Source organism: Pogona vitticeps, chromosome 4 (genome assembly GCF_051106095.1).
Source record: "Pogona vitticeps strain Pit_001003342236 chromosome 4, PviZW2.1, whole genome shotgun sequence".
NCBI lineage: Eukaryota > Metazoa > Chordata > Lepidosauria > Squamata > Agamidae > Pogona > Pogona vitticeps.
In genome coordinates, this window is record NC_135786.1 from 162,123,541 (window position 1) to 162,149,895 (window position 26,355).

Genomic DNA, 26,355 nt, shown 5'->3' on the forward strand with positions numbered 1-26,355 from the left:
TCTGTTTTGCTAAATATAACCAAATACCCTTGGAATGAATGCATAGGCAAATCTTATGCCAAGCTTTCCCAATGTGGTACCCTTTAGTTGTGTGGGACTACAGCTGTTGGCCATACTGGGTAGAGATGGTGGGGGCACATCTGGGGACACATCTGGAAAGACTGATCTACACCATCAGCAAATAGCCTAGCAGGTTGTGGGTCTGTATATGTTTGCAGAAAGGTAGAAAACATATAATCAATATTGCTACATGGCTCCTGATTGCAAAGGGGATTACATCAAGAGCAGTAATTTAGCATTTGGTTTGGAACTTTAAGAAGTATTTTTAATATTTCAATTATTTCCAGTTATCAGAGCCATCCCAAAACACACAGCTGCCTGAAGCTGAGCAGCACAGTATCCCTGCCCCTACCCCCAGATCAGGATGCATAGTATTCAAAGCCATCCAAATTATGTTGGAACCTGAGGCAGAAAATCCCACAAACACTTCCCCCCATCCCTGGCAATAAAAATAAAATAGACACAAATTAAATAGAACTAAAAATGTTCTCGTTTTTCATCACACCCCTCTCCCATTCAGCTACCCGAGGCAGCCGTGTTTACTTCATGATAGGACTGGCTCTGCCAGCTAGAAAAATTATTATATAATTGTTATAACTACCTGAATACTTCAGCTGGACATTGTGGGTGCTAAAGTTTTTAAAAGTAAATTCACCAAGCTGTGGAGAAAATCTGGAAGATTAAGAATCCTCTTTTTTTAGGCTTTATCAGACACTGAGTTTGGAGAGGGCTCTTAGCACTAACATGGTTATTCTGTTTGTCCTTCTTAGTAGTTTTTTTTTAAAAAAACTAAAACCGAGCCACTGCACTTAGTGCTTAAGAAAACTGACCAATAAAGAACGCACAGTCGTGTTAATTCTTTATTCGTCTTTTTAGAAATGTTCCTGGGCTCTAAGGCTTAATGAGACACCAAAAATAACCATAGATACTAGCTAGTTAGATTAGTAAATTAATGTAAAATATGGCAGATAAATGTATGTTAAATAGCACTGTAAATTGTACACTTTGTCAGTCTGTTAATGGAGCTGTCATAATTACATTATTTAAAACTGGGATTACCATATCTGAAACCTTAGCATGAAAACCATGTCTTTCCAAAATACACATATTAATATGTCAAGAAGCCTCATGTTGGAGTCACTTTGAATTTAGTGAAGACTTCTCCCATGACATGAGCAAAGCCGTATTCTTCATAAGACTGACTAGGTTGAAACCTGGGGGCCCCACAGGGACTAAGGGGCCTCTCAGTTTTTTTTCCTGAGGTGCCCTAGGGCTGTCAGCTGCAGTGGGATGAAAGCCTAAAGTGCCAGGGGTGGGGGAGGGGCAAAGTACCTGAAAGCCAAGGGGCACAAGCCATGGGTTAACATGGCTCTGGGCATTAGTTAAAAACAGGATGCTTGGTGCATTTATCTTATATATTAACTACTGCCTCCCGCCACCTTTGTCCACCTAAAAGAATGCCATCATTCATTTCTCCCCCATGTTATCCACCATGATCTAACACAAAAAGATTCATTTAGGGATTGAGAACCCCGTGTCAGGGCAACATAATTGTAGATTTGAATTCACTGTTTTATCAAACCAGATATCTCCTTTGTTAATTTTTATTTCAGGAGTTATACAGATCATATCTGTGGGTATTAGCTATAAAAGCACTAAGGCTGTTGAGTACCATTAGGCAAAGAGGCTGCATAGTTGGAGGGGAAGAATCAATGTTACTTTTCATTTTATCTCAGCATGGCGACTAGAATTCTTGTCAACTCCACAAGGGCCTCTGGGCCTTTCCTACCTAGAGGCCTCTAGATCTAGCACACACTGATGCAATCATATCACCAGAGCTGAAATCCCTTCAGGCTACAAGGGGCCTCCTGGTATAAATCCTGCCCCAGATTGCCCTTCAGAAGAGAGGGGGAATGGTATAATCTGCATCAGGTTGGGTACAGCAAGCGTCTAGCTTTGTGTGTCCTTGTGGGAACTTTCATTTCCATAGCAGTGTGATACATATGCATGAACATCCAAGGCTGCTAAAACTATTGCAGCTCTCCCAGTGCAGATTAGGTAGATTTATACACCCACCCCCAAACCAGTGCATATACTGGCACATGCTGGGTGCCTGAGCATGTAGGCCTGGCATGTGGCCTGATGTGCTTGGGGATCCATCCTGACCTTTCTGAAATCCATAGAAAAGTGCTTTGTCCAGCCTGATTCCCCAACCCCGATACAATTTATTTTATTTTATTTGTAATCTCAGCATTCTTGGAAGACACTAAAAAACAAAAGGATGAGAGAAGGATTCACACAGAGAGAGCTTCTCACTTGTCTTCAATGGTTCATAATTTGTATTCATTGATTTCATCATTCCTCTAGGTCTTTCTGCAACATCAATGTTTCATTTACTCTTCTTTTTGTAAATGTCAAGTATTACTATAGAGTCACCTGTATACAAAGGCATGGAAGAACAGAAAGGTGTTACTGAGGGGGGGGGGATGAAAAATGAAGAGTACAACAGTACATGTTTTTGTTCTATACTAGAGAAGAAAATACAAACTAAGTAGTCATAAGGAGTCAATAGCTCATGGGGAAAATATATCCACCAGAATGCTACTGGCAGTAATTTGTCACTGCCAAAACAGAAATGAAAGATGGTTGCAGACTTGCTTGTAGACAACAAAAGATGCTAACTACTGCGTCCTGCAGTAAAATTAACTAGGGTAGGACAGGGATCTACTCTTACGTATGTCTGAATTGTAATAACATGTGATTCAGGCAGACTTTCATGAATTAGTAGTTCTACTTGCAATTTATTCTTTTTCTTACACCCCCATGATAATCACAAAAAAGCAAGGTGATTTGAAAACTACAGCTTTTGGAAAGCTTTTGCTGGGACAATCAGATGTTTTCAACATTTAGCCAGTTCGGCATTCTAATTAAAGCTATCTGCAATGTACAGTCTGGTCCTGCACATAAGCTTCAGGGGTAGTGTTTTGTATCATACACGGAAGTACCCTGCCCCTGAAAATGACAATTACCAGAGCTTACCCCTTCATATACTGTATGCACTTATATCAATTGCAATTGGTGGTCTATAGGTTGTTTACCTGTTAACACCGTTCTGGTTTTAGTCTCAGAGCCTTAATGAGGTTCAGAGCATCTGAACAACACTTTTGAAAAATATACAAAAATTGAGTATGAGCCACTGAAAGAAAATATGAAGACATGGGAACGAAAAGTGAATGTACACATTCAGCAAACAAGTGAAAAATTGGAGGGGGAAAAACCCTGAAATATTCAAAAACGGGAGTGGGATAGAATGCAACAGTGGAGAAAAGCTGACATGTAAACAGACTATGGGAACAAGAATTGTTTCCAAAGCAAGGAAGCTATGAAAATCAATTAATTTAGGTTTATGAATTAATCAGTTAATTCCTCCTTCTTTAGTCTTTTAGTCTGCCATGAATATATAAGATGTGGGCTAATAAAAGCAATTTTTATTGCTAACTTTAGAGGACAAAAATAAAAAAGCCATGATCACAGCCCTCATTTTGAAGCGTGCTTTAAGCAGAGAACCTTGGCCTACACACTTGGCCATGAATTCCAGGAAGTTTTATGTTTTTTTTATGCACCACACACAAAGACTTCCTGTGCCTAGTGATGAAGATCTGCATGGATTGAAAGCTAGCTTCTCTGTACCAATTTTTATTGGTCTAATAAAGGTATCACGTGTGCTTACCTTTTAACTTTAGAGAATTTCTTTGTAAGACTGGACTTACCCCAAATCATGCGGCAGAGAAATTCTCCCACGTTATAGATAAAGAACATGATGAGAAAACCTATAGAGAAAAAGGCTACTCTGCCAAGAGGGCTTAGAACCTCAAAGACAGGGTATACCCACTTCCCAGTTACAGAGTAAATCCACAGGACCCTAGAAGAGAAGAAAATGTATTTTTCATTATGATGTCCCAAGTCAAAGACATACACCTCAGTTTAGTTCCAGACCTTGTCATACTTTAACTAGTTCCACCTAAATAGATCAGATGGAAATGAAGTCATGGGTGATTGATTTCAGTTCCATCCACAGTGATGCCCCGCTTGACGATAATCCGTTCCAGGAAAATCGCTGCTAAGCAAAATTGTCATCAAGCGGAAAAAAAACCCCATTGGAATGCACTGAAAACCAGTTAATGCATTCCAATGGGGAAATACCTCATCGTTCAGCGAAGATCACCCATAGAGAAATGTACATATGAATATGTCTGGATCAAACCCAGTGTCCTGGTCTATGCCACTCTCTGGTTTTGTTGCAAGTTACTGATTCATTAAAAGCATGTATATCTTACTTTTCAACCAGCAGGCTGCTGGAATGGCTTACAGATCATGGACCACTACTGCAAAAACAGCTGGTACTAGGCTTCTATTCCAAAAGAGATAGACTTTACATGCAGTTCAGTGGACAATCTTCTCTCCACCACTGTCTGTAAACCCACAATAGGAGGAACTGCTTGCATCATGGCACAGATGAAAAAAGCTGTGTTTTTTCCAAATACTGCTGTGCTTCAACTTCTGTTGCTCAGACAGCATCACTAATGGTCAGGTAAAATAGGAATCAAAATCCAGCACAATCTGGAGGACCACAGGTTCTCAACCTCTGCCAGAATGAAATGAACTTCTGTCATTCCTTCCCCTGTAGTACTACAGGCAGAACCTAGGAATGTTTCCCTTCCCTTCCCTTCCTTCCTTCCTTCCTTCCTTCCTTCCTTCCTTCCTTCCTTCCTGTTTTTGGACTGCAGCTCCCAGAACCCCTTAACTGGCAGAACCAATAGCTATGGTGGTTGGAGATTTTTCTCAACTTTGTTCCCAAAACAAGTGGCTTTTCTCATTATGGTTGCAGCAGACTGTGAAAGACAAGAACTGCAAGTATAATGAATGAGCTGAAGGGGGGGGGCGGTCTCAAAGCTCAGAACAGTAAGAATTGGAGACAGCACAAAGCAAAGCACTTGAGTAAAGGAAATGGGCACATGGGAAAAGAATGTGGATAAGCACCGTGCATGATCTCATTAAGTTTAGGATTTGATTAGTCTAAAAAATCCCTCGTACAGCCTAATGTATGGGTTGTATAATTGCAATCGTTCACATAGTTCCAAAGCTTCTCTAAAGTCAGATCAGGAGTTCATTTGTAGCTGAACAGTCAGGATTTATTTCAGCAGGGTTGAGGAAAGCGAAGTCTTTGCAATTGAGGTCATCTGGCCGTATGTAATAACTAGGTGAGAGAAGGAATCCCCTCTTGACTTCTTGCCAAAGAATCATGTGAAAGAGACTTTATTCATTAAAAATAAGATCTTACCAAGAGGTATAAGCAAAACCAGCAATTCCCAACAAGCTGAGACCTTTACCCTTTGATGGGTAACGTCGAGGGGTAGTAAAAAGTTCCAGCAGGGCCAGTGGAAATATAGCAGTGTGCTGCAGAGAAAACACAGTTTGTATTATACAAATTTGTATTCATTGTGAATCTGTGAAACTCCTAATTACTCCTAATTATGCACTAAAACGTGCTTCCCTCCACCCCAAACAATAGGAGAGGATGCTTTAACTAAGTCACATAGACAACAGTAGAAGTCAGAAAACTAGCTCATACGTAAACAGATATACTGTAGATAGATGAAGCATCTTTTAGTAATAAGACTATAATTCCCCAGTGTACGCTTTATATTTTATATATTTTAATTTATATTCATTATTTCTAGAACTGTTGTATTTCCTGGCATTCTAGAGCAAGTATATTGTTCATTCCTGCATTTTATGTATGAGATCCAAGGCAAAAAAGAGACTTGCTGACCTAAACAAATAACATTTTTTTTGAACCACAGATCCTGAGATAACAAAGTGAGGCTGGTCAGTGATTCCTGACATTTCATTTAAGCCTGCCTCTATGTTTATTTTTAACCATTCACATCAATTTACAGTTTTTTTTAAAAAAAAAAACCCACACACAATACCTTTAGAAAAGTACATGTTGCTAATGCTGATAAAATCCAATACCAAAGAGGTGTACAAGTCAGCCAGTGATTGCAAACTTTTCCATTTGCCAGCAGCTTTCAATAAGCCTTCTAAATGAATTGCATATGCTAGATGATGGAAAGCTGGCTTTGACACTGCCTGTAGTAATGGACCATATACTGTGATTTAAAATTAGCGGAAAGTCCTTTAAATGCATTTTGTTTTCTTCGCAGAAAAATGTGCCCTACTCATAGCAATTTAAATATGGCTCTTGTCATGCCACACACCACAAGCCATTAAAGGCAATTAAACTTCATTTCCAGTATAATGTATTGTTTAATTTAGCATTCATTCAAGTAATTGCAAGCTTTGTTCTTTGAGCAATTAAAAAAAAGTTTTAAAAGCAAATCGTAATAATTAGGCCCAGATTGACACCAGTCTCTGAGAGCTGGCAAAAATGTCTGGAAATAGTGACTCACTCCTGTGTTTCCCATTAACAGTTTTCTTTTCAGTTTCATTTGTAATAAGTAAAAGTGACAAAGAAAAATAATTATCACAGAGGGAGAATGAAACATTTCACTTTCACCACACTCCTCACCAAAACAAAACAAAGCAAAACAACCCCCCAAAACCAAAGCCATTGATCTGAACAAAGATTGCACGTAGTGATCTGGCTGATAATGAATTGAATGCATGAAGGATTTTATTCAGACTGCTTATGAAAGCTTTATTTTACTATAAGGCCCATGCTGTTTGTTTTGATTTATTTACTTCTACAGTTAAATTAAAAGCTTTACTTTCTGAGGAAAGAGTGTCACTCTGCCACACTTACTGGGACAGCACACTACTATACGAATAGTTTCAATTTACATACAGTTTAAATACTGAACTGAAGGGTTCAGACTTTTGGGGATGGGGCAAAGTCTTCATTTATTCAAGGCATTTGCTTTCAAAGTTTCAGTCCTGCGGGAACATTTTCCACATTGATTTGCTCACCCTGCCAGTCTCTCTGTAGGCCCGCCACAGAACTCATAATGTATAGACAGACCATCTGCAGCCCTTCAGCTGTTGTTAGACTGCAACTCCTGTTATCCAGGAGTTGTAATCCAGTGATGTCTGGAGGCCCAGGTTATCCATCCTCTCCTTAGACCCTGGAGAAGATTCTGGGGAGTGGCTATTTTAGAATTTAGAATGGACACTCCCTTAGTTTGAGACACTAGCCAGGCTTGGGCCTTATCATCTTCCCTCTGAAACAAAAATGTATTTTGTGATAGACAGAATACTCCCTAGCAGGACTGGCCCTATCGTTAGGGTTCTCAGGGAGCAACAGCAAATTGCTAATGGCATTAATTATTCTTTATCATCAGGGAAGGGGAGAGGTGTTTCTGGAACCTTCTGCCTCAGATTCCAAAATAACTGACCTCAGGTACTGTACTCCTCAATTCAGGAAGGGGTGCCATTAGCCCTCTCCTAATGTGCTACACTGTAGAGGAAAACAACAGTAATTGTCAAGCTGTCCTTCAGAGAATTTGTCTTCCTGTTGCCATATTTTCAGCAAGGAACTCCTGAGGCTTCTTAGAGTTTCCTGGAACATGGTTTGAAAAACATGCCTCTGAGGGTCATTTCTGACACACTAAGATAACCAGACTCCAAGCAACTAAACACTGAATAATTTTACCACACATACAGAGGACTCAGGAAGAGGAAGGGGCCAGCCTTTGAGGACACATGGAAGCAGTCAAACTCTTTCTCACTGCTTCCAGATGTCTCCACAGCTTAGTATGAACTGAAGTCTTCTTACCTCCAAAACCTTTCTTGGGAGAGGGTGATAGCCTGCCCTTCCTGCCCAGCATGAACTGAGAAATTATTTCATCCCTTTCAGTTTTGAATTCTCCACACTGCAGAATGTGGTGGTCTCTACTCTAAGCACTGTAGGCCCGTGTTTTTGTGGGCCCCTGGCCTAGGACATCAAGAGCTGAGCTGAATTCTTCAACCTAGCTTCTGCCTAATGCATTCAAGCTTTGCAGAGCTTGGAGAAGGTACTTTTCAGGTAACAGAACTCCCCAAATCCAAAATCCACCAGCCAGCATGACCAGTCAAAGAAGTAACTTTTCCAAGCTCTGCTCTCAGATGTGCATTAGTACACACAGCTCCAAGTATATACCTCTGCCACCTTTAGGTATCATGAATAGTGCTACTCTACTATTGTCAATATTATTATTATTATTTTATATATTTAAAATATTGGTGGTCCAGTTAGCTGTAGAATGGGGAAAGAGGCCTCATTGTGTCTTTCCCGTCAGCAGCAAAATGTCTTCAGCCACTCCTGTCAATATTGCTGACCAGAAACCTAGGTTTTAGCACATATGCCTGCACATTAAAATAAATAAGTTTTATTTATTTATTTTGGTAATTAATTATACCAGGAATGTGGGAGGGGCTCATCTTTGTAGCCTAAATATCTCAGCTAAACATTTTTTTATTTGAACACGTTTGCAACAGCATTTATTGCTGCTGTTCTCCTGCTGATCCATTTGTGTCCATATAACTTTTCCCCTGCAAATGTAAAGCTCCTATTTGAACTGCAGCCACAGTGAAGGCAAAGAACACACACACACACACACACACACACACACACACACACACACACACACACACACACACACACACACACACACACACACACACACACACACACACACACACACACACACACACACACACACACACACACACACAATCATGCAGTTGCTAACTGGTGTGGGTAAGGATTTCACACCAAGTCTATCATTAGGTTTTTCAAGTCCTATTGATACACACAGATTACAATCAGCCAACCTGTATGCTATGCTCTTTGTCAGGAAGGGTGACATGCAAGCGTCAGTGTGAGGTAGCTCTTCTGTAATGAGGGATAGAAATGTAACTAATTAAATCAAAAAGATAAATTAACACTGATAATCTGATCACAGCACTTAGTGCAGTACACTCTGCTCAGAGTTTCACTTCTGTCATATGAATCACAGTAAAATAGATTTATGCTAGATCCGGATTTCCCTCTGAACCTTGATAAAGCTATTTGGATGCTCAATCTGTTCAACTTTGATTTTTTTTTCCATTAAAAAGGAGTTCTTGCCCATATGGTTGATGACATTGCAAGTCTAACCCCAAATCCCATGACCATAAAACTTTGGACAGGGAACGAGTAAAAAATTTTTGACATGTCAATGGCTATATTCCTACTCCTGTATTTAGCACATTTGCTATCTGACACACAGTTCTGAGTCCATTCTGTGGTCTTTCCTGCTTGCTTGCATGACAAAAGTGTTCCTGGGGGCTGCAGAAATTTCTCTTTATTTATTTATTTATTTTCATTTTTATTCCGTTTCCTCTGAGGAGTTTCAAGGATGCACAGCTCTACCCCCATCTCTCAGAGCCATCAGGTAAGTGACACTGAGGAAATTGCTGGCCTAACGTCACCCAGACAGCTTCTTGGTTGAAGAAGAGGAAGGAATGGAATTTGGTTTTCGGCAGTCCCACACTCTAACCATAACACCACACTGCCATGTAAAGACTTCAAGACGTTAAAAGGCACATTTTCACCTATGCGGCAGACCCCTGTATCCATCTTCCTCACCAGAGCCTAGAAATGTTTTTGTTAAACTGCAACTCCCAGAATCCCTTTAATAATAATAATAATTTATTGTCATTGTAAGTATATACACATACAACGAAATTCACAATTTTTGTATACTAAAAAAAAAAAAAAACAAGTTTCCAAGCTCTCTCCTCTCAACCAGGATTCTAAAGGAATAGGTAAAGGTAAAGGTTCCCCTTGACATTTAGTCCAATTGTGTCTGACTCTAGGGTGCGGTACTCATCCCCGTCTCCAAGCTGTAGAGCCAGCGTTTGTCTGAAGACAGTTTCTGTGGTCACGTGGCCAGCGCAACTAGATACGGAACGCTGTTACCTTCCCACCGAGGTGGTACCTATTTATCTACTTGCACTTGCATGCTTTTGAACTGCTAGGTTGGCAGGAATAAAGGAATAAGGGATGCAAATGAATTTGTTTCATGTCCCTGCTGCAGTATTTGGACAATTTGGGCACAGACTGTGAGTCTTTCTTCTACAGTAGTCCTGCCTGAGTTAAAGCTAATTGTCTAACATGGAACTGAACCAAGGCGGCTGAGAGAAGCAAAGGTGAATCTTGAGTATGATTATTTCATTCTTTTGGGCTTTGATGACTCATTCTTGTACGGAACTTTTCTTCCCACTATCCTCAAGAAGACGAATCTTTACTTTAGCACACGCCCACTGCTTCTATTTTACAGGCAGCATCTTTGCCCTTGGCCAGCAGAGTCACTCTCTTTTTTTGGCAAATCTTTTCCCTTTCTGTGTAGGTTTAAGCCAAGGCAATTTTAAAATGAATTTTAGAACATAATGGCTGAAACCCTATTGCTTAGCATAGAAAGTTGCAACTAGAGCAGGCCTATGAAACCACTGGAGATTTGGTGAGTCAACTCCTCTGTAAGCTTCACTGACTCAATGGACCTAATGCAGTTGCAAGTTACTATATTAAGCAACTGGATTTCAACAACTATGTAGAAACTAGTTTGCTCCTATTTAGCACCCTCTCTTATGCTATCATGCAAATCAGCTGCTTGGTTAGTGACCCCCCCCTGCTATAAACCTTCCTGGTTCTTTCATTCCTTTCTGAAAATTGACAAGCATTCCTTTGTATTCCCAGACATCCTAGTTTATATAACACTCTGTTTACAGCAGCTTCATTCTTTTGCATGCATTGTCGTAACTGGCAGAGTCTCTCGCCACTCCCCTCCCCTCCACATACACACACTGAATGACTCCACATCTTTTCATTGACTTAAACTTGGCAAGCTGTGGTTCATTAATGTCTTCTTCCCTTACTTCAAGGCTTCTCTCAGCAATTCCCATACTCACTCATTGCTCTGCTTTTTAAAGTGAAGGCAGAGAAGAAACAAATAAAAATTTCCAATATCTGAACATCATCCAGCCAACATGAAACACTTCTCTCTAAATTTATTTATTTCAATGAGAGGGATCAAGAGTGTGCTTGACCCTTTGGCTGGACTCAATGGAACTTAAAAATGCATTACTGGCTTGATAATGCCTGCTTTCTGTTGTATAAACTGTGTTACAATAGAATATTTATGGAAGATTACTTTGTTCAATTTAAGATCCCCATCCCTGCTTTTCTTTTTACTTACCATTGCATGATTCATCCATTCAGGGATGACCAAATCGAGGTTTTTGGGGTAAACCAGCTGCCGATCGTAAGTGTATAATATCCAAAAGCTTGTAAACACAAACTGAAACATAGTGTTTAAGATTAAGAAATAAGTCATGTTTTCAAAAACAAACAAAGAAAAAGTATTATGGGGTTATCTAATGAAGGCACATTATGCACAAGATCCAGTGATGACATTATGTTGGTGGAACAATGGAATAATAGATGGGTTGCAAAAAAAAAAAAAACCTTGGTGGCCCCAAATCAGTCTGTGAGCCACTACCGAATAGTATCCTATAGACCTAAGGGGAGAGGCAAATTCCCCATTCCTACAGATGCCTAATATACTCCTATAATAGCCAGTTCTAGAGGTCCTGGAAACCTTCTGGAGCTAGTCAGATCATGGAGAGTGCTGAAGAAGGCACTGGAGAGAAAATCCGGAAGAATCTACATTACACAGTGGTTTGATCCTATTTTAACTGTCAAGGCTCCACTACCACATTAAATCCTAGGGTTTATAATTTACTAAGATATATCACATTCTCTGCCATAGTTCTTTGGCTGAAAGTTCTAAGTGCATCACCAAACAGCAGATCTGAACATTTTATGCCATGGGGCAAAAATCCCACCCCCTTTCTCTTTTCCTTCCCCCACCTTGTTTTGTTTTGGACTACAACTGGTATAATATCAATGTGACCAGTGTGAACCATGGAAGCTGTAGTCCCCTCCCCAAAAAGGAACTTGTCCTCATCTCTAGTTTAGCTCAAGGCAAAGTCTGATTTCTGTCTTCCAACCATCTGTGGGGACATTTGTGGAATCACATCTTAGACCAATAATTTTTGAAATGGTGGGGCAGGATCCACTTATACAAGGATGTCAAAACTTGTGATAAAATAATTTATTTAAAGATTTAAACAAGATTTTATAAAAACTGACTTGGGTTAGGTGACAGAATTCAAGTGCAATTTCTAGAAACACAATATTCCACATCCATTAACTGGAGGCGGGTGTTTCTTTTTTTCTTCTTTTCTTTTCTTTCTTTCTTTCTTTCTTTTTTTTTTTTGAAGAATTTATATATGTCAACTGGTAACAAGTGATGCTGCAGGAACAGGATTTTCTCTTGGAATGTGTATCAGGTACGAGAGTGTGCATCTGTTGTGTTGTTGGTAGGTGCGTTGAGAGCCAGTGATGGGCAGGACCAGATTCTCCCAAAACTGGATTGAGCAGTCTGACATTTCTCTCATTCTCTGCAACACTCTTTTCTCCATTTGTCCCCCTTCCCGCCTTCTGAATTAATTGTTCACAGAGGACTTCTGAAATTAGGCCAAAGTGGGGGAAGCATGCTGGACTACTTACAGACAAAAAAAAGAGAGCAGATTTCAGTGTACAGAAAGCTATTTTGTTTTACCAAACCTTACAAACTGGAGCTAGGTGTAAAAGACAGACTCTAAAAATCAAAGATATGCTGCCTCTTAGCTCTTCGACAGAGGAATTTGTTTTGAGTATCAAAACTGAGCTGAATTGTTATACCAAAGTCCAGAGTTTAGACATAACTTGTTACAAAAGCTAGTTACTTATAGTTAATTTTCCAATAACAGAGGTATACCTAAACTATGCTTTGCTTGTTAATTCAATACAGGATACATTCAGTTCTTTTGTTGTGCAACTGTAATTTATTACTTTGTTACAGGGAGGGTGGCCAGGCTAGATGGTAGAAGAGAAATATTGCATGCTTCAAGTGCTGGCTTGTGCTATTCATGTTATTTTTTGGCAGACTGTGGCAATAATGTGGTGGTGGGGAACTATCCAGCCAGTCTATAGATATTTCCTTAGGAACATCAAATGCACCTACATAACACATGCAACAAAGGGTTTTAACACTTATTATGTGTTGTGAGATCTGCAAAAAAGCCCTTCACTGTGTCTGACTAATGGGAGCAACACATCATGAGAAGAAGAAAGAGAAGGTGTTCTCTGCTGTGGCACTAAAGTTGTAGAATGTCTTCCTGGAAGAGAAGCAGGTACTGCTCTTCTTTGGGTAGAGACTACAGCCAGTATGAAATGTGGGTGTGGTAGAAGAAGTAGGCATTTCTGGGAGGCTGCAGGAATGCTGCCTGCACCCACTGCAGCAGCTTCTACTAGAAAGTGTGGGAGAAGGAGAGGAGAGGGCAACACACCAGGGCAGGATACAGGTGGGCCCTGTTAACTGTAGCTGTGAGGGAGGGCAGCCACATAGCTCATTCAAGAGACTCTGGGGGCATGCTGCAGCAGTCTGCAGACAAGGTTTGTCATAGAAAAAGGGGCAAACGTGGTGGCAACACTGCAGCCTGGGAAGATGAAAGGGATGTGGTATATGGCTTACATTCTCAACCTATTTGCTTGGGTTGCTTTGCAGGGTATGTCACCTCCTATGTAGATTTGGTCTGATCCACAGACACAATTTTTACTTTTTCATGAAAAGTGTATCTGAGGATGGCAAGATACCTAACTGTTGAGGAATCAAAGCTAGCCAGCACAAAAACAGCATTATTCTGACAGGCTTCCAGAAAGATTCAGGGTCCAGAACCCCTCAGTTTTGAAATCCAGCCTTCACGAAATGCAGTGCAATCATAAAGTGCTTGGGTTAAATGTCAGTAGTCACATTTACTACAATTTATATGTTTTTTAATAAATGGAATATATTGCAAAACAATCTAGACTGCCCTATCATTTGGTTGAAAGAATGTTACTGTATGTGATTAAAAACATACAAGCAACTTTAAGAGATGGTACTAAGTTTGGCAAATCAGCTGTCTGTCTCACAAATTATTGCTAACATTCTCCATTCCTTTTCTGCTAATGGAAGTCTTTGCCAAACAGACAGTACCAAGTCTTTCACAATCCAAAATCAAGGAAGAAAAAACATTAGGAAAACTAATTAAATTGTTTATGTAAGGGAATGCAGGATATTAGCAACACTTTATTATTACTGCATGAGAGAGTTAGGCAACAGAATTTAAGTGCCATTTCTAGCTGTATTAATGCTGCACAAGAGTGCACTGATAGATGTTATGTAACAGAGCAAATTAGTAATCTACAGTGGTGCCTCGCAAGATGAATGTAATTCTTTCCGCGAGAAGCGCTGTCTTGCAAAAAAATTGTTTTGCGAAAAGCGGCTTCCCATAGGAATGCACTGCAATGCAAATGAATTTTTTTTTTTGTCTTGCGAGGCATCGGTCTCAAAAAATTTTTGTCTTGCAAAGCATGGCCATAGAAGAAGCCGTCTTGCAAGGCACCATAGTGATCGAAAAAACCATTCGTCTTGCGGTTTTTTAATCCCGCGAGGCGTTCTTCTTGTGAGGCACCACTGTATAAGACAATTTGAAAAATGGGGGCACCCAAACAAAAATATATAACCTTGAAACTGGACCTTGGATCAGCACAAGTCTGCTCTCACTCTGTTCCAAATTTCGGAGTGTTGGGCAAGTTATAATTTTTTAATGTAAAGCTCTTTTACCACACAGACACCTGTGCAGGCACCAGTGACCTTTTCTGTCTGTAGATTTAAAACAGACCAAATACGCTGAAAAGACCAAACTTACTTATTTTGAAAGAGAATGGTTAGTCCCAGCCTCCTTCTTTATTTGGAAAGAATCTAATCTTTGGTGTCCCCTTCACAGATTGCTGCCTTGTTGTGGTGAAGGGGCTTGAGTAATTCAGAGAAGCTATGGGCTAGGGCCATACAGGGACAACCAAGATGGACAGGTAATAGTGGAGCATTCTGACTAAACATGATCCACCTGGAGTAGGAACTGGCAAGCCACTCCAGTATCTTTGCCAAGAAAACTCCATGGACAGAAACAAAAGGCTAAAAGATATGATGCTGGAAGACGAGCCCCTCAGGTCGGAAGGAGTCCAATATGCTACTGAGGAAGAGTGGAGGACAAGTACAAGTAGCTTGAGAGCTAATGAAATGGTTGGGCCAAAGCCAAAAGGACGCTCAACTGTGGATGTGTGTGGAAGTGCAAGGAAAGTCCAATGCTGCAAAGAAAAATACTGCATAGCAACCTGGAATGTAAGATCTATGAACCTTGGTAAGCTGGATGTGGTCAAACAGGAGATGGCAAGAATAAACATTGATATCCTGGGCGTTAGTGAACTAAAAAGGATGAGAATGGGCGAATTCAATTCAGACGATCATCATATCTACTATTGTGGGCAAGAATCCTGTAGAAGAAAGGGAGTAGCCTTCATGGTCAACAACAGAGTGGGAAAAGCTGTACTGGGATACAATCTTTAAAATGATAGAATGATTTCAATAGGAATCCAAGGCAGACCTTTCAACATCACAGTCATCCAAGTTTATGAAGCAACCACTGATGCTGAAGAGGCTGAAATTGACCAATACCTTCTAGAACTGACACCAAAGAAAGATGTTCTCATTACAGGGAATTGAAATGCTAAGTAGGGAGTCAAGAGATAAAAGGAACAACAGGTAAATTTGGTCTTGGAGTTCAAAACCAAGCAGGGCAAAGGCTAATAGAGTTTTGTCAAGAGAACAAGTTGGTCATCACAGTCTTTTCCAACAACACAAGAGGCGACTCTACACATGGACATCACCAGATCGGCAATACCGAAATCAGATTGATTATATTCTCTGCAGCCAAAGATGGAGATGCTCTATACAGTCAGCAAAAACAAGACCTGGAGCTGATTGTGGCTTTGATCATCAGCTTCTTATAGAAAAATTAAACTGAAGAAAGTAGGAAAAACCACTGGTCTAGTCAGGAATAAGCTAAACCAAATCCCTTATGAATACACAGTGGAAATGAAGAAGAGATTTAAGGAACTCGATTTGGTGAACAGAGTGCCCGAAGAACTATGGATAGAGGCTCGTAACATTGTATAGGAGGCAGCAACAAAAACCATCCCAAAGAAAAGGAAATGCAAGAAAGCAAAGTGGCTGTCCAACGAGGCCTTACAAATAGCAGAGAAGAGGAGGGAAACAAAATGCAAGGGAGATAGGGAAAGTTACAGAAAATTAAATGCTGACTTCCAAAGAATAGCAAGGATAGACAAGAGGGCCTTCTTAAATGAACAATGCAAAGATATAGAGGAAAATAATAGAAAAAGAAAAACCAGAGATCTGTTCCAGAAAAGAGGAGATATTAAAGGAACATTTTGTGCAAAGATGGACATGATAAAGGACAAAAATGGGAGGGACCTAACAGAAGCAGAAGACATTAAGAATAGGTGGCAAGAATACACAGAGGAATTATACCAGAAAGATCTGGATGCCGCTGACAACCAAGAGAGTGTGGTTGTTGAGCTTGAGCCAGACATCCTGGAGAGTGAAGTCAAGTGGGCCTTAGAAAGCATGGATAACAACAAGGCCAGTAGAGGTGATGGCATTCCAGTGGAACTATTTAAAATCTTAAAAGATGATGCTGTTAAGGTGCTACACTCAATATGCCAGCAAGTTTGGGAAACTCAGCAGTGGCCAAAGGATTGGAAAAAATCAGTCTACATCCCAATCCTAAAGAAGAGCAGTGCCAAATAATGCTCCAACTGCTGTACAATTGCACTCATTTCACGTGCTAGCAAGGTTATGCTCAAAATCCTCCAAGGTAGGCTTCAGCAATATGTGGACCGAGAACTCCCAGAAATACAAGCTGGATTTTGAAGGGGCAAAGGAACTAGATAACAAATTGCTAACATGTGCTGGATTATGGAGAAAGCCAGAGAGTTCTAGAAAAACATCTACTTCTGCTTCATTGACTATGCAAAAGCCTTTGACTGTGTGGACCACAGCAAACTATGGCAAGTTCTTAAAGAAATGGGAGTGCCTGACCACCTTGTCTATCTCCTGAGAAACCTATATGTGGGACAGGAAGCAACAGTTAGAACTGGATATGGAAGAACTGATTGGTTCAAAATTGGGAAAGGAGTACGAGAAGGCTTTATATTGTCTCCCTGCTTATTTAACTTATACGGTGGTGCCTTGACTTATGAACATCCCTACTTACAACCATTTTGAGTTACGACCAGCTCCGGCCGCAAAAGTTTGCTTCTACTCATACCAGAGCTTCCACTTAGGAACAAAAAAAGGCAGGGTAAAAAAGCAGGAAATTCAAATTTCTAACTGTAGGTGGTGACAAGGCTGCTTCTTTGTAGCTCTTTCGCTCCAGCAGTTAGAGTGCGCATCGGAGGAGGCTTGGGACTGCCTTGCTTCTGTTTCTGTGTATGTGTGTGTGTGTATGTTTGCAGGGAGGCTTTGGGCTGTCTGGTAATGTAAGGTGCCATTTTCTGCTTTTAAAAAACTGTTCTGGGAGTTTTTGCAGTGTGGTTTTGAGTGGGGGCATTATGTTTCTGTGCTGTGGTGGGTCTTGAGGGTTTGTTTGTTTGTTTTATTTTCCCCCCATTTCCGATGGGTCTTGGGGGGTTGGTTGCTTTTTGCGTTTTTTTCCCATTTACAATGAGTCTTGAGGGTTTGTTTTTTGGCTTTCCCCCCCATTTCTGATGGGTCTTGGGGGGTTTGGTTGCTTTTGGGGGGTTCCCCATTTTCGATGGGTCCTGCATGCTTCCCTTGCTTTTGTTTTCTTTGCATTTTCGATCTGTCACCTTTGTTCTCTGTGCATTTCCGATCTTCTCCGTTTGTTTTCTGTGCATTTCCAATGGATCTTGCATGCTCGATTGCTTTTCTTTTTTAATTTCCCACCCACCACTTTGGCTGGAAGGGATTAATTGCGTTTCTGAGTGATTATTTTTGGTGATTTCTTTCTTCGGACAGAATGGATTAATTGCACTTTCGTGCGTTCCTATGGGAAATGGTGCTTTGACTTACGCCCATTTCAAGTTATGTCCATCTTCTGGAACGGATTATGGTCATACGTCGAGGCACCACTGTATGCAGAATACATCATGCAAAAGGCTGGGCTGTATGAATCCCAAACCGGAATCAAGATTGCCAGAAGAAATATCAGCAACCTCAGATATGCAGATGATACCACTCTGATGGCAGAAAGTGAGGAGGAATTAAAGAACCTCTTAATGAGAGTGAAAGAGGAGAGTGCAAAAAATGGTCTGAAGCTCAGCATCAAAAAAAAAAAAAACTAAGATCATGGCCACTGGTCCCATCACCTCCTGGCAAATAGAAGGGGAAGAGATGGAGGCAGTGACAGCAGCCATGAAATTAAAAGACGCCTGCTTCTTGGGAGGAAAGTGATGACAAACCTAGACAGCATCTTCAAAAGCAGAGACATCACCTTGCTGACAAAGGTCCGCATAGTCAAAGCTATGGTTTTTCCAGTAGTGATGTATGGAAGTGAGAGCTGGACCATAAAGAAGGCTGACCACCGAAGAATTGATGCTTCTGAATTGTGGTGCTGGAGGAGATTCTTGAGAGTCCCCTGGACTTCAAAAAGAATAAACCTATCCATTTGAAGGAAATCAACCCTGAGTGTTCACTGGAAGGATAGATCCTGAAGCTGAGGCTCCAATATTTTGGCCATCTCATGAGAAGAGAAGACTCCCTGAAAAATCCCCTGATGTTAGCAAAGTGTGAAGGCAAGAGGAGAAGGGGACAACAGAGGATGAGATGGATGGACAGTGTCACCAAAGCTACCAACATGAATTTGACGCAACTCTGGGAGGCAGTGGAAGACAGGAGGGCTTGGCATGCTCTGGTCCATGGGGTCATGACTTAACGACTAAACAACAACAAAGCTTTGGTGTATGTGTGTGAAACTGAATTTGAGAAAAGCAATTTCAAAGGGGGAAAACTCTGACTTTCTGATCAGCATGAACATTCTGAGCATAAACAATGTTGCAAGCTTCAGAGGAGGAAGGGAAATCTGAACTTCTGACCCTGCCAATCAGGATCAAATTAAATGACTCTCCAGAGGAGAACTCTTTAACTCCTTTGTGGCCAAACAGACATTAAAAAGAGTTTCTATTTCTGATATAAAACATTTTAAAATATATTATTAAAAAATAGAGAATATTCAGATGTTCGCCCATTTAAGCTGTGAAATTCCTGGTTTTTGCTTTGTTTCTGTGGATAGTCTTACAGAGCTTTGATGCCTCTTTTACCTATCTTGTCATTATACCATTGTTTGATAATTAAGAAAAAAAGGCCAAAGATGCTATGTGCCATCAAGTCACTTCTGATGTGTAGTGACTATATGAGTTACTGACTTCCAAAACGTCCTGTCATTAACAGATCTGCTCAGAACTTGCAAACCAACAGCAAGGGTTGTTCTCTCTTCTTACTGCCTCCTCTTCATAACAATATTGTCTTTTCCATGAAGTTCTGTTCAGATCTTGCAAATTAAGTGAGGCTTCCTCTATTGAGTTAATCCATCTCATGTTAGAGATTCCTCTTTTCCTACTGCTCCATCCCACTTTTCCCTGGAATATAGTCTATTCTGGTCACTTCTGTATTTCCAATATATGTGCATGGTAGGATATGCTCAGGTTACTCATTTTTGCTTTAGTGAGATTTCAGGCTTGACTTTTTGATTGAGCACCCTCTTTTCTGTCTGTCTGTCTGTCTGTCTGTCTGTTTTTCATATCTGTATGGCTCTCCTCCAACACCACATTTCAAATGAGTAGATTTTTGTTCCTATCTTTCTTTACTGTTTTTCTTTCCCATAGTATGGATTATTTTGACCTTGGTTTGCAGTGACACTCTTTGCTAACTCCAACCTATCCCTTTTAAAAATTAAAAAGCCAGGGGGCATCTTTTGGAAAACATGCACACAACATGTCCATAGAGCTTTTGGTCCAATATAGCTTTTTCTTCCTCAGCTCACCTAACTAAAGGAAAGTCTGGAAATTAGAACATAGCTTTCTAGTCTGCATGTTTTGAACTATTCACATCTTTGCTTCACCATTTTGTTAAGACCAAAGCAGCCCTTCAAAATATTTTGGCACAGAGGAACTACAGCCACCTCCAAGATGTTCTTGCTCATGTCTTCTCCCAGTGCAGATCAGATGCTCATCTTCTGGAAATCTCTAGCACTGGACAATTTGACACGAGGGAAGTTTTTGCTAGAATTTGTGTCTAGTGTATGTATATTTAAACTCCCATTTTAAAAGACAGGAAATTTAATTCTTCAAAAAGCCTCCAGTTTGTGAATGTGGGATTTTTTTTAAAAGATGTGCTGTTTCAAATCTTTTAAACTTAGAGACAGGAATCTTCTGGTCCTCCAGATCCTACTGGATTGTCAACTCCCATCAACCCTGGCCAGCACAGCCAATAACAATGGGAGATGAATGCTTTGGTCCAACAATATCTGAAGGGCCACAAGTTGCCTGCCTCTTTTTTTATCCTGGAAAGGCCAGGAACAGATCCTAGCAAGGAAGTGTAGTATACATACTTCAGCCAAGTAATGGTCCATCATTCCATTCCCCATCCTAAGCCAATAATACAATGAATAGGATACAAACAATAACCCCAATCAAAGGGAAGTAGCTACATTCCCATGATTACATTTAATTCAGACTTAGTGAGAAAGCTGCAACTTAGTGGTAGAACACATAAAGAAGGATCCAAGTTCAACCATCAGGAAGGAACAGAAGAATCCCCTGCTTGAAATCCCAGAGAGCTACTGCTAATTAGTGCCAACAATAACATGATGGATGGACCAAAAGTCTAATTCAATATAAGGCAACTTCCTATTTTCACCTGCTACTCATTTTACTCAGAGCAACTGGCAATCCACACTTATCAGGGACAAGGAGGTCTTATCTGCTGAAGAAGCATTTATCACAAGTGGATTTTAATGCAAGATCTTTATGCCAATACCAATTGTATTTGGTTGGCTTTGTTTTTTTCCTTTTTGAGCAGGAGCGGTCCACATTAGAGCACACTGGCAGCACAGGATCTGAGAAAAGATGTTCTCTACTAAAAATAGTATGCATTGCCTATATATTGAAATCCCCCCTCCCTGCATTTAGCCCTTTAGCTCTAAGGTTTGCACAGGAGTTTCCTGTATGGCTGGGGGTGGGGTGGGTGGAAACCACATCTGAAATGCCATCCTCCACTATTTTTTGGTTCCTTGCTCTCTTAATTCTACCTGGATTAATCTGCTTCTTAGTTTCACATATTCAAGCTGGCATTGACATCTAATGTGCTACAGAGCTTTAGATGCACCAAAAATTATTATACACTATAAGTATAAAAATGCACAAATGGGGCACAGGTTAAATCCTTACACAACGACAAAGGATGGTTTCAAACAACAAAATGACCCCAATTAAGATGCATTTTATTTTCACCCAAATTCATGTTTGTAAGGACAAGTTTGGAATTTGGAACTGACCTTGGAATGTCATTTACAACTAGCATTGGTTGTGCTGGTTTGGTAAATTCTGGGAGTTATAGTTCAAATAACTTATGTTTCCAAGCTCTGATTCAGAGAAAGGACCAGACACATTACTAATGCCCGGTCTAGTTTGGTCCACAGTGTTCATTATGCAGTGAAAAATAGATTTGTAAGTGCAGGTGCACTTCCAGCTTTCTGCTGGAGTTTCACGGTCAGGCCAAGAAATCCTGTGCACCTCTAGCATGGTTGCATGTGCTCCTCCATGAGGGTTGTTCATGTGCTCCTTTAATGGCAAAGATGGACTAAGATACATTGCAGCTTGAAGTTACAGGATGGTGTTCCATGTACAAGAGCTGAATGAGCTGACATTTGAATTTTTCTTCAACGCTGGTGGTGGGACAACATCCTCCACCCTAGCTGATGGCAGCATGGAAGCACAGGGGGCTGGGAAAGGCTGTTTAAAATACTGTACATTTCTCTTTTCCAACTGACTTGTACGTAGCAAATGCCACTTAAAACGACCAGTTCATCCTGCCTAATGAAATGGGAAGCCACACTTTATGGACAACATACCGCAGAACAGGGGTCCCCAACCCCTGCTCCGTGGCCTGGTGCCGGTCCGTGGCCTTGGCTGGACTGGGCTGCGGAGACAGATCTTCCACCTCCTGCATGCACTCCCCCTGCACGCCCACCCACACAGCACCTTCACGCATGCACGTGAGTGTGCACGTACCGCAAAAGAGCTCCTTCCCCTTCCAGCAAGCAACACCCCTTCGTGTGAGCACAGGGGGGTGCTCTGCCCCTCTGTGCACGGACCCCATCCTCCCCAAACTGGTTCGCAGTGTCAAAAAGGTTGGGGACCACTGCCGTAGAACACACAGTCATACATACACAATTTGGCTGCCCGTTTTAAGACAAAGCAGCCATTCTCAGCAGGGTCATATAGGCCCCTGGGGACCCCTAGCACATTTGAAGGGGGCCACAGATTGGAAAATGTGAGGATTTTCTGCTCAATTCTTTATGTTGTATCCTTGTTTGACAGTGAAACCTTGGAACCTGAGGAGAGCTCCTAAGTGGGTCATTGCCAAAAGAAGGCTGGTCCAGAAGGTTCTTTTCTGGAAGTCACTACGTAATAGGGTACTGAGACATAGGAATGTGCTGTATAGCACAACAGACCAGAGTTTAGAAAAGTTGTTCCAGCCAAGGACAAGACGACAAGAAGTGTATGCAAGGCAGTAGAAATTCTCCTTCTCCCCTGTCCCTCTCTTTCTCTTTCTCTTTCTCTTTCTATGTGTATCACCCATTTATGTTGGATGTAGGATCTGGGTAGCTGTAGTTCAGAAAAGTAACTTTTCCAACCTGAGTATGAAGCTCGTCTTGCTCAATATTTTTTCCTCCAACAGGAAGCAGTTCTCTGGGATTTCTGGCAGGAATTTTTCAGAGTCCTATCCAGAGGTACCAGGAATCTATCTCAAGGTTATCTGCATGATTGTTAGCATACAATAAATCATTTTTCCTTAATTACCTAGTATGATTTATGATTTAAGCTCAAAGCAGTACTAAGCTATACCTTCAGCAATCATCATCATCATCTTAAGAATAAAATAATTACTTTTTAGAAAAGTTGTTTACATGAAGCATTTATCCATATTTCATGAGCAATACAACTTAGAATAATAATCATTATGTTTATTTGCAACTTACCGTAGATACAGGAAAAGCCAGGGCACCAAAGAGTAAATCTCTGAAGGGAAACATGGACTTAGCAATTCGTTGTTTCTTCATTAGTACAAACGCTTCAACAAGCAAGGTGACCCCATAGAAAATGGCCTGCAAAACCTAAATTAATTATACAAATGAGCATCCCATTTTAATTGTATACACGTCAATGAATTCTATTCTTGCCCTTAAGGGAGTTGTTTTCAGGAGGAACTGTGAATCAGCACTGTGGAAATTGCCAGTAGCTAAATTCATCTTATTTACTGAAAGTGCTTTAATAAATTAGTTTTGGTGGTAAACTTTAGCATTGCGTTGTTTAATGGACTGAAATAAGGTGGCTTTATGGAACTAGGCCGTTTTGTCTAGTCAGAAACCAGGAAGATTCATTAATTTCTGGGAAGGCCAGAAGCATAACAGGTTATATGCAAGATAGTAGTTTGGATATAGGTAGATGATTAATCTCATAGTTTTAACAGAAACTACAAAAGCCAAACAGATGCCTTGAGGCAGGGTCATCCACCTAAGAACAGCTGAGGTGCTTCTAGGTTGAGTGTATCAACAGCTCACACAAAAAGCATTGTGCTGCTGTTTTCCCCTCAATGGATGTTCTCTTGTAAGAAAGCAGAACCAAAACACAAAAAGAAAACATAGGAAGATAGCAAATTGAAGATGACATCATCAAGACCCAACCAAGGGATAGGGCCTTCTCTGTCACTGCTCCCACCCTGGAACTCTCTCCCACAGGAGGCCAGGATGGCCCCATCTTTGCTATATCTCTGCAAGCAGATGAAGACATTTCTTTCCTAACAGGCCTCTCCTGTTAGGAATCAATTGTGTAGGAGACAATAAATGTGATGGTATATATTTTGTTGCTTCTAAGTCTCTTTTTAATAACGTTTCTACCTAACATTTTAAATATGTTATTAATTCTTCTATAATATTTGAGTAATTTACTGTTATCAGATTTTAATATTGTGTTTTTAATGATGCAAGCCGACTTGGTCATTTTTTGGGAGAAAGCTGGAGTAAAAGTATTTTAAATAAACAAATAAGCAAGCAAACAAACAAATTATTACCATTATTATTTCACTAGCATGATCAACATACTTGCAATTTTAGAGTGGAGAAAGAAAGTTCCTGCCCTCATTATCTCACAATAGAACCTTCAAAACTGAAGAAAAGATGTCAAAGAGGGGAATGAGAAGAGTTAACCACTGCAAAGTCAGTTACATTGATTTAAGGCAGATGATGAACTCAAGGCGCTCCCAATGTTGTTGTTCCTACCATGCCTTAGCCAGCAAAGCCAATAATGACGCTGATGGCAGTTGCAGTCTAGCATCATCTGGATGGCCACAAGGTCTCCACCCATGTCTTAGGACTTGCTGGTGGACAGATGATGTGCAGAATTAGGTCTGCCACTAAACAGCCATGAAGAAGTGGGATGGGTGGGTGAGTGGGATAATTTAAAGTGGATGGAACTGGTGAAACCATGGTAACATGTATTAGACACACATCAGCCTTTTCTTTAAATACACTTTTCAAAAGTGGTTGCAACTAACACCTTCTCCTGGGAAACAGGTTTAGAAAGTAGTTTTGGCGGGAGACCCCAAACACTAGCAAGTGGAAAGGTCTGAAACCCCCCCCCTTGCCATCCCCTCCCCCAGTGGCCCATCTCTCTGCTCCCAAGCCTCTTAGTTTCAGCCAAGGGAAGCTGTCCCAGTCAAACTGGCCCCCTTGGGTGCTCTCTAATCCTACTGTCCCATCAGCCCTCCCCGCCTTGATCCGCAGCCGCGTGGTTGGGGGACGTAGTCAAGAACATCTGGAGGGCGCCAGGTTCCTCCTGGTTGAAGTTTCCAGCCCCGTTTCCACGGGGGGGGGCAGGCTTTGCCTCCTCAGCCCTTCTAGCAGGGAGGTTTCCATCCGCCGGGAAACCACACGCCGCTCCCCACCCCCCCCATGGGCGCGCTTCCCTGCCCGCCCTGCAGGCGATGCGGTGGAGGGAAGAGCAGGAAGTGGGAGCCACCTGTTTCCTGAGGGCGCCGCCGGCCGAGAGCGAGAGCGCAAGAGCCTGGCCGCTCAGCTCAAGGCAAGGGCAGCGGCCCCCGCCTGCTCGCCCGTCCTCCTTACCAGGTTGAGCACCGTCAGGAACTTCCACGGCCCGCCGAAGGGCAAGACCGCCGGCGGCTTCTTCTCTTCTCCTTTCCTCGCGATGTGGCTGATGGAATAGACCAGGAAGACGTACCAAGCGAAGGCCAGGCCGTGGACGGCGAAGAGAGAAGAGGTCCTCATCGTGGCTGAGGCGGGACCGAGGGGTGGGTGGGGGGCGGAACAGCAGGAGCCGCTTCTTCTTCTTCTTCCCTGCCGGGGGCTCAAGCGGCCATGCCCGCCGCCAGGACGGTTGTGGCCGGAAGGAAAGCAGCAGGACGCGTCGTGGCCGGCATGCAGCGAACTTTGCATTGGCGGCCGGGGGAGCCCGGCCTGCACTTTGCCTTCCTTTTCTCTCCCCTCCACCCCCCTTGCCGCCCTTCGCCCTTCTTTTTGCTTTTTTTCCGCTGTTCCGCCGCCCTCACAAAAACAGCCTTATTGTTTGGATTTAAATGCCTTCCTTAAGATTACTGAAGATTAGTTGCCAAGTTACATAAGTTTTGGTGTTTTATACGAAGTGGTGCGGAGGGGAGGAGTTTGCATAAGAGTATCATAGATAGAAAGTAGTTATTGGATTAGGAAGAAAAGCGCATTGTCCTTGGTGGTATCAGAGCTGCCTTGATAATTGCGCCCCTTTTTTTTTTTTTTTTTTTTTGGCATCATCCTCTTTGGGAGGCTGAAGGCAGTATTCGCTTTTTCATCTTGTCTTCGGAGGACCTCTTTAAGCTGTGAAGGAGAAACTGTTGTGGGCGGCTTTCAGTTTTAACAGGTAGATAGAGCAAGGCTTGGTATGTGGCAGTTGAGGTACCATGTGCCCCTTCTGGCACTTATATCTTAATATGCCTAAGATTGTGCTATTAAGAATTA

The 26,355-nt window shown here is 41.5% G+C and overlaps 1 protein-coding gene across 1 annotated transcript; it reads right to left on the minus strand.

Annotated features, from left to right (window-relative positions):
- Positions 1-907: 907 nt before the first annotated feature.
- ADTRP (androgen dependent TFPI regulating protein) lies at positions 908-25,915 on the minus strand. Its single transcript, XM_020797131.3, has 6 exons — positions 25,471-25,915; positions 23,329-23,463; positions 11,298-11,399; positions 5,402-5,517; positions 3,831-3,982; positions 908-2,496 (listed from the first exon to the last, which is right to left on the minus strand). The coding sequence occupies exons 1-6, from the start codon at positions 25,798-25,800 to the stop codon at positions 2,450-2,452; spliced, it is 882 nt and encodes a 293-aa protein (XP_020652790.3). The 5' UTR covers positions 25,801-25,915; the 3' UTR covers positions 908-2,449.
- Positions 25,916-26,355: the final 440 nt, after the last annotated feature.

Coding starts and splice junctions, on each gene's coding strand:
- ADTRP (XM_020797131.3), bottom strand. CDS start 25,800: ATGCAAAGTTCGCTGCATGCCGGCCACGACGCGTCCTGCTGCTTTCCT. Junction 23,464..25,470: donor TCCTGACGGTGCTCAACCTG/GTAAGGAGGACG, acceptor TAATTAATTTAG/GTTTTGCAGGCCATTTTCTA. Junction 3,983..5,401: donor GGTTTTGCTTATACCTCTTG/GTAAGATCTTAT, acceptor CTTCTCTTCTAG/GGTCCTGTGGATTTACTCTG.